Raw genomic sequence first — 8,416 nt, 5'->3', positions numbered from 1 at the left:
AAGAAACATCACGAACAGAAGCAAAAAAAAAAGTTATCATGTCTAAATAAATCTGATTATGATGAACAAAACAATAAAAATCAACAAACCTAACCCGGTACTCGCTTAATCTTGAACTCCAGTTTTCAATTCTTCGAACCAATAGATCCTCCTAGCTCCAAAATCAGTCTCCACAGAAGATACGATGGCAGGGAATGAGTTATCGTCAATTAGGGTTGTATAATGCTTAAACATTTGAAATAAACCCAAAACCACCGACACACGTCCCTCAAGCCGCGCGAGGCACTTCTCTTTGTTCTCCGAGGGGTCTGAAAAAGACAAAATAGTCGGGGTAGCAATCATGATCGTGCCAAGCAGCGCGGGGCATCCAAGACAACCCTCCGTGCCACGCGGAAGGTTTAAAACCTTTTTTTATTTTTATTTTTATTTTTATTATTTATTGGTTTTGATCATATAATCTTCGTTTTAGCTCCGTTTTCATCCCATTTTTTCCTACGCGTTCATATTTTAACCCTTTAGCATATCATCTTCTAATATCTCCATTTCCAATAAATTTTTATTTTCTAACTTTATTCTTTTACCCTCGTGCATTCTCCCATACACTCGCTTCTTCATGATTAAGCCCCGTTATCGCTCCTTCCATGCACGGTTACCTGGATATATGGAAATATGGTACATGCTAATTCCGACAAATAAACGTTGTAATTTAACATGAACTATTATGAAAACAAGTGCGAAAACATATGTGTTTTTCAACACATCAAATATCCCCACACTTGAACCTTTTTCGTCACTGAAAAAGTTAGTCGCACAGGATCATAACCGAGATAAACAATATAAGCCAACAACTCTTGAACATTTATTTTCAATATTTAAATTTATCAAACACATTACTCACGAATGCCGATATATTTATCCACTTTAAACCCTGAAAACTACATAGTTGTCAACTTATCGGAATTCGCCTAATAAGATAAATTCTATTAATTATCAGTATTTTTGTGCACCTAAACCCGTGCCATTTAATACTTACCGAAACAAGTAAGATGCGATAAGTTTATTAGTTTATATGATGTAGTCGGACCCATAATTAAGAGCAATTTCATAAGGTTTTACCAGACCCAAACCACCCCAACTTGAATTAAACCTTATATCTAGTTGATCAAAACATGTTATACCATTTATAAGAATAGTTAAAGATAATCAAGGATATTGTTTACCCACCTAAGTTTAAGCATTAAGGTCTACCTATCAGCCATTAGATATGATTAACGTACGTATTAAGTAACTAACTTATAAGTGTTCCTCACTACATGACATACCTAGAAGCCATTAGATATGCACGAATTCATCTGTAGGGCTTGCATATGAGGTGTCCCTTGTGGTCCTTTTCTTAATGGTAATAGTACGCGAGCAAGGGGACCCCATATGACTAATAAGATAGATGATCAGGTAAGTAGTCTATTTGAACTTTGAAATACGAGATGATCAAGTTTAATGGCTTATGTTTGGCAGAAAAACTGCAGGTTTGCTCTTTGATGTGCTAAAAGTAGTTATATAAAAACACGCTAATCTAGACACTAAGTAATAAATTCTAGACGCTTAAACTTAACTAAGCTACTAACCGGCAAGTGAACCGGTCGACTCTAGTACAACTAAGTAAGCCCGGATATCGAACCCACGAGACTCTTTAAATTACGTTTACTAGCTAATTAGACTCGACTACAAAACACGACTTATTATTTATATTTGTTTAAGGGGGTTTTTATTTAAAATACTAAATTAATACTATAATTAAAACTAATTAAGAAAACAAGTAAATTAAATGAAAACAAAGTTTGTTATGAAAATAAGATGATGATGAGAAAACTACCTAGGCTAGACTCCCCTAAATTTCGGTAATGAATTGACTCGGGAAAATATTTAGTTATGGACTGAGATCGTAAAATAAACACTTAAAAGAAAAACCAAATAGGATCCCTGACCCTTCTTAAGAGAAAACCTATGGATTTCTAACAAGTTTTAACGCACACCAGTATAAAAAATCAAGTTCGCTTACGGTCACTCAATTGTTTATAATTTAGTTCCTTTATACGAAATCCTATCTTACAGCGTGGAAATCAAAGGCAGTCTAATATATTCAATTGACTCAATAGACAATAATTAAATAATCAAACCTAGACAGACTCCTTACGAAGAACTAAATCTAGCAAGATCGAATAATAAAGATCTATCGATAACCTAGCACCTTACAGCTATTTAGGTTAGCAGCACACTTAGGTTTATTTAATTAATAATTATTATTCCTATGATCTTATTCGAAATCAATCAAAAAATAATCATAAACACAAACTAGATGACCTAATAGCAACCTATCATAATGACAAACAAAAATCAAGGCAACTATGGAATAATAACAATTAATCAAACAATCCTAAATATCCATACACATCAATTTAATATAAGTAAACCTTTTACTAAACCATAAAAACCATAACGTAATTAAATCCCAAAGCGAAACAAAACGTCAAAGTAGGTTCATCATAAGCCTAGGCAGTCTATAACGTTTAGCCTAGCATCTTAAAATAAAACAAAACAATAATAAACGAAATCATGACGACAATAGATAAGAACGGAAGAATAAAGGCGATAAAACCCGAATTCTTCGTCCTTAAACGATAAGCACTTCACCGACTGATTCCTCGACACCAAAGCTGCCGGAAACTCGCCTCGGACCTCACCAAATTCGTCTAGCACTTCAAGGTATGATTAATGGTTAGTTTTGGGGTTTTTAAATAGGCAACAGGGGTCCAAAAATAAGTTAAGTCGGCCAACGAAACGAAGGATCTGGAAGCTGAGCTCGCCGCGCCGTGCGACGGCCTACCTTCCCTTGCACCGGCCTACCGGGGGGGGCTGGTCCACTTCGTCTGGTCTGGTTCAATCCTGGTTCGGTCCGGTTCGTTTCCTGATCCGTCGGTTCTCCGGTTCGTCTTGTTTTTGCTCGTTTTTCGCCCACTTTTCATCGGAATTAAAACCTGAAACCTACATTATTCAAATAAGTTAGTAATATACAAATCCTAACAAAAATCGAACATAAAGAATTAAAATATTAATTAAAATATACAAGGGATTAATATATATTTAGCCTTATATCAAATATCCCCACACTTATCTCTTTTTCGTCCCTGAAAAAGTCTCATTGCAATGGGATCAGCATCGGAGAAATATAGTCTAACAAACATATAGGTTATCTTAAAGCTCAATAAACGTAAAAACCGCAATTGCCGATATTGTTGTCCACATAAACCCAGCTGCCAGCCTATCAATCCCCCACGCACATTAAGCATTTAAGTTCATGTGATATCAAAAACCTATGGGTCTCACACCTTTGGAATTAAGATCCACCTACCCCATCTCAAGCATAGTAAAGACAATTAAAAAAATCGAGTTGAAGCAAATTGGTTCAACATATCACCATAAGATAACAACCCCTTAATGGTAAGAAGAAAATACACTTAGATGGAATTATGGATGATAGGTCAAGTGAGGTCGTACGAGCATGCCCTGAATATTATTGGACTTTGTCCTATATATGCCCTAAGAAAATATTTATTGACTAGAAACTTTCGAGCCCCAATAGTGTATCCTCAGAGTCGCCATCCCCTTGGTAACACGTAAACTCTCAGTTTCGTCTAGTATGTGCCCTTTGGCCTCTTTTTCTATTTTTGAGAATGCTTCTTTGGCATTTTTCATTTCATAACTTTTCTCACTTTTTCTTTTCTTATTTATTTATTTATTTATTTTATTATTTTTTTTATTTTTTTATTGTGCACTTAGGCATATTTTACCTAAAAATATATAACCAAAGACTAAAGCTCGTATAAAATTGGACATTTGCGGGCGCCACCACTCTTTATTTATTTTCATAAAACGGAGTGGGTTGCTAATTTTAAAGGGCATTCAATTCTTACCACCTTAGGGTAATCAGCTTATGGTAATACTCCCTATACCTTATCGAATTTCAGCTTCACTGTCCCCCCTAGGATGAGAACCCACAAAATCTAAGATTTAATTAGGTTTATTAAGAATATTCAATGGAAAACCTTTCAAGACTAGTTGGGCCTACCGACACATCCCAAGTTAAGTACGTCTTCTTTAATATTATCTCATATTATTAGTAGTTTGAAAAACCGGTTCCCAATAAGTATCCTCATCTCCCATTTATGTGCAAAAAGAAACAAAAACAAGGGACATTTTTCAAATATTTTTTAATTTTTTTTAAATAAAAATTATAAAAATTAACTACGACTCAAATGTCCTATCCCCACACTTAAATGTCGCATTGTCCTCAATGCAAGGATAAGGACGAAAAGATAAAATAAATCAGAATACAAAAAACTAAAAACCTAAAAAAAATAAAAGCAAAAATAAAAAACAAACAAGCAAGATAAATAATGGAAAAGACTTAGCTGGTGATGTGTGAATGACGATATGATGCCAAAGTCTTTTTCTAAAGCTGCCCTCCATCTCCGAACGTTCTCCCCAACCAGTATCAACTTTTCCTCTTGTACACGAGCGGAAGCGGCAACAACAAAAACAATATCTAAAACTCATCTTATCAACCTCGATAGATATAAATCATTCAAAGTATGGAACCAGACCAACCAACCAAAAACAACATATAATATAAATAATAGCAGAAAATAGATAAACAAAAGTATACGGCTCCTACTGCTCCATCTCCACACTTGAATTTTGCATTAAACTTCCATGGGGGTCAATTTTCTAGCTCAAAACCTGCAAAACTTAAAAACCAAAAACAAAGAAGAACTACAAAAATCTATGTTAGTGATGCGACAAGACTCAAAAATGGAATAATTATACAAACTCTACACTTGAGTTTTCACTCAAGACACTCTCCTATGTGATCTAATCAGCTGCCCAAATGGAGATTCCTCCACCACGGTCAAACTCCATGGTCCTCCAAGAAACTGCATCACGATACGACCATTCATCTTCAATCATATTCCTCTTATCCCCAACTCCTCCAAACTCCACAAACTTTCGTTTTCCACCGCCTCTCTCTCTATCAAACTCCATCAACTCTTGAGAACTCACGACTTCTCTCTCCTCTTCCAAACAAACTCTGACAAAACGGGGGTGCTCAAGACGTGGATCCATGCCCGGAATTAAAGACTCAATTGCATAAACGGGATGACATGGATCAATGAGACCGTCTTGACCACTCGGTTGTCTCATGGATTTAGCAATATAAGTGACACTATCGTCGCCGGCTCTAAGGGTGATCTTACCATCAAATACATCAACGAGTGCCCTAGAAGTACGCAAAAATGGACGACCTAAAATAATAGGAAATCTCTCATCGGCCTCCATATCTAAAACCACAAAATCTACGGGGAAGACTGAACCATCGACTTACACTAACAGGTTTTCTATGATTCCCTTAGGGTACTTCACCGAACGGTCAACTAAAGACAAGGTCATGCGGGTGGGTGTAAGTTCTCCTAGGCCCAGCTTCTCAAACAACGAATATGGCATTAAGTTTATGCTAGCTCCTAGGTCTGCTAAAGCCTGACACGAGGTATCCCTACCAAACAAACATGGAATAGTGAAAACACCAGGACCGGGTAACTTTTCGGGTACCTTATTAAGAACTACGGCCGAACACTCTCCGTTCAGTGGAACGGTCGAAAGCTCCTCCAGACTTTCCTTTCGCTTAAGAATATCTTTCAAGAACTTGGCATATTTCGGCATATGCTGGAGGACCTCGATAAACGGAAGATTAATCCTAAGCTGCTTAAACATATCTAAAAAGTTCCCGTATTCTCAACAAAATTTCTGATTCTTAGCACGGGCTGGATATGGCAAACGAGAATAATCTACAAGCGGTGAAGGCCTAACACCTATCGGTTTCTTTTCCTCACTTCCTCTAGCTATGGGCTCACTGGTAGGTGCGGTACTTGCTGGGTCTAGCCTAGGTTGCACCCTCCCAGGAGTCTCCATCACCATCTCCTCATCAACTAACTCCTCACTCTCCTTTACCTCAATCTCTCTCTCTGGGCCTAAAACCCTACCATTACGAGTAGAAATGGAAATTATTTGAGCGGCCGGATTCTGTTGAGTAGAAACTGAAAACTGACCTGGGGGTCTCTCATCTGAACGTCTGGCTATATCACCTACGGTTCTCTAAAGATCTAAGAGTGCGGACTGGTGATTCCTTAAAAGCAAATCATGATCAACAATTTTTTTCTAAGTGTCCTGATCTCTAACTAGGATTAGCTTCATCGTCTCCTCTAACCTACCAATACCACTACTCAAGTCTTGCCCATTACTCCCACCTTGACTACTTTGATCCCCACTAAACGATTGATCCTGCCCCTGATTAAGATTTGAATTTGTTTGGAAATTAGGGGGTGTACCGGAAGAACGCCAATTAGAGTTATAATTACTATTCTTATAGTTGTTCCAGTTTGAATTATTATTACCATTAAATGCATTAGGAACCCTACCCTACTCTGCCCTCCTATGAACTCTACTTGCTCCTGACTCATTAATGGACAATCTGAAGTCCCATGCCCTCCTCTACACAACTCGCACTTATCTATCTTAGCCTTAAGGTTTTTAATCTCACTGGCTAGACTCTCTAAGGCAGCAGCCACACTAGTATCCAGATTAACCTGGTGCACACCTCGGACGGATAAGGGTGTATTAGTGACGGGATTTGAATTCCTGCTACGTGGCTTTTTAGCAAACTCGGACTGGGCAAAACTTTCAAACAACTCATTACACTCTACTACATTTTTCTTATCCATTAAGTTACCTCCAGCAGCAGTGTCGAAACGAGCCTGTGTCTCATATGTCAGCCCATTGTAAAACTTCTCGACCAGGGCCCACGGAGTAAGACCATGCTGTGAACAACGAGCCAGTAAACCTTGAAAACGCTCCCAAGCTTGATAGTACGGCCCCGGCTCCATATGGAAAGAATGAATCTGATCACGGAGACGAGATGCTTTGGCAGGCGGGAAATATTTCTTCAAGCAAGCGGTACGTAACGCCTCCCAAGTGCTGAATGCTCCAGCAGGTTGTGAATAGCCAAGTGGCGGCACGACCCGTGAGTGAAAACGGGAATAAATGGAGGAAAATGGCATCTACATTAGCACCTTGCAAATTGAACGTTCTAAGCACACGGGTGAGACGGTTGATGTGCGCTGGTGCATCCTCATCGTCACGGCCATGGCATAAGTTACTCTGGATGAGATTGGTTATGACATCAGAAGGAATCTGCCAGGAATTTGGGTTATCGATTACGGGGGTGATGATGGGCGAGTGATCTCCGGTGAAACCCTCGAAAGCTTGTTGGTAAACGGTTCGGTTGTCGGCCATTGGAATATCGGGAATAGTTCCGGGGCTCGACGGCGGTGAACTATGTGGTGATGACTTCGGTGGAGAATCTATGGTGATCGGTGAACTGACTTCTGACTTTAACGGAAGTAGCCCTTGCGAACGAAGATGTGGCATAAACCTGAAAAGAACACAAGACCAAATCAATAGACTCTATTTAAAAACAAAAATAAAATCAAAATAAGTAAAATAAACTAAACTTAAAATTAAACTAAAATTAATTAGACTCCTACGACTCAAAACGACAAAACAAAACAAGTAGCACGGATGTAGCAGATAAATCTAATCAAAGCTAATAACGCAATCGCCAAGAGTCCCCGGCAACGGCGCCAAAAACTTGACGTGCTAAAAGTAGTTATATAAAAACACGCTAACCTAGACACTAAATAATAAATTCTAGACTCTTAAACTTAACTAAACTACTAACCGGCAAGTGAACCGGTCGACTCTAGTACAGCTAAGTAAGTCCGGATATCGAACCCACGAGACACTTTAAATTACGTTTACTAGCTAATTAGACTCGACTACAAAACACGACTTATTATTTATATTTGTTTAAGGGGGTTTTTATTTAAAATACTAAATTAATACTATAATTAAAACTAATTAAGAAAACAATTAAATTAAACGAAAACAAAGTTTGTTATGAAAATAAGATGATGATGAGAAAACTACCTAGGCTAGACTCCCCTAAATTTAGATAATGAATTGACTCGGGAAAATATTTAGTTATGGACTGAGATTGTAAAATAGACACTTAAAAGAAAAACCAAATAGGACCCCTGACCCTTCTCAAGAGAAAACCTATGGATTTCTAACAAGTTTTAACGCACACCAGTATTAAAAATCAAGTTTGCTTACGGTCACTCAATTATTTATAATTTAGTTCCTTTATATGAAATCCTACCTTACAGCGCGGAAATCAAAGGCAGACTAATATATTCAATTGACTCAATAGACAATAATTAAATAATCAAACCTAGACGGACTCCTT

At 37.8% G+C, this 8,416-nt stretch overlaps 1 protein-coding gene across 1 annotated transcript; it reads right to left on the bottom strand.

Annotated features, from left to right (window-relative positions):
* Window positions 1–5,436: 5,436 nt before the first annotated feature.
* On the bottom strand, window positions 5,437–6,995 carry LOC143604312 (uncharacterized). Its single transcript, XM_077080832.1, has 4 exons — window positions 6,507–6,995; window positions 6,292–6,399; window positions 5,905–6,207; window positions 5,437–5,814 (listed from the first exon to the last, which is right to left on the bottom strand). Exons 1-4 carry the CDS (start codon window positions 6,993–6,995, stop codon window positions 5,437–5,439), a joined length of 1,278 nt encoding a protein of 425 aa, XP_076936947.1.
* Window positions 6,996–8,416: the final 1,421 nt, after the last annotated feature.

This window comes from Bidens hawaiensis, unplaced genomic scaffold (genome assembly GCF_021521415.1).
Source record: "Bidens hawaiensis isolate Kalapana, Puna unplaced genomic scaffold, B.hawaiensis_p1.1 tig00064734_1, whole genome shotgun sequence".
Classification (NCBI taxonomy): domain Eukaryota; kingdom Viridiplantae; phylum Streptophyta; class Magnoliopsida; order Asterales; family Asteraceae; genus Bidens; species Bidens hawaiensis.
The sequence above is the reverse complement of the archived record's forward strand: the minus strand, read 5'-3'. Positions and strand labels throughout refer to the sequence as shown.

Bases quoted from the DNA above. Each gene is read 5' to 3' on its own strand.
- LOC143604312 (XM_077080832.1), bottom strand. From the start codon at position 6,995: ATGGAGCCGGGGCCGTACTATCAAGCTTGGGAGCGTTTTCAAGGTTTA. The intron at 6,208-6,291 runs GTTAGAGATCAG...TTAGATCTTTAG, and splicing joins AGACGATGAAGCTAATCCTA to AGAACCGTAGGTGATATAGC. The intron at 5,815-5,904 runs GTAGATTATTCT...ATGTTTAAGCAG, and splicing joins GTGTTAGGCCTTCACCGCTT to CTTAGGATTAATCTTCCGTT.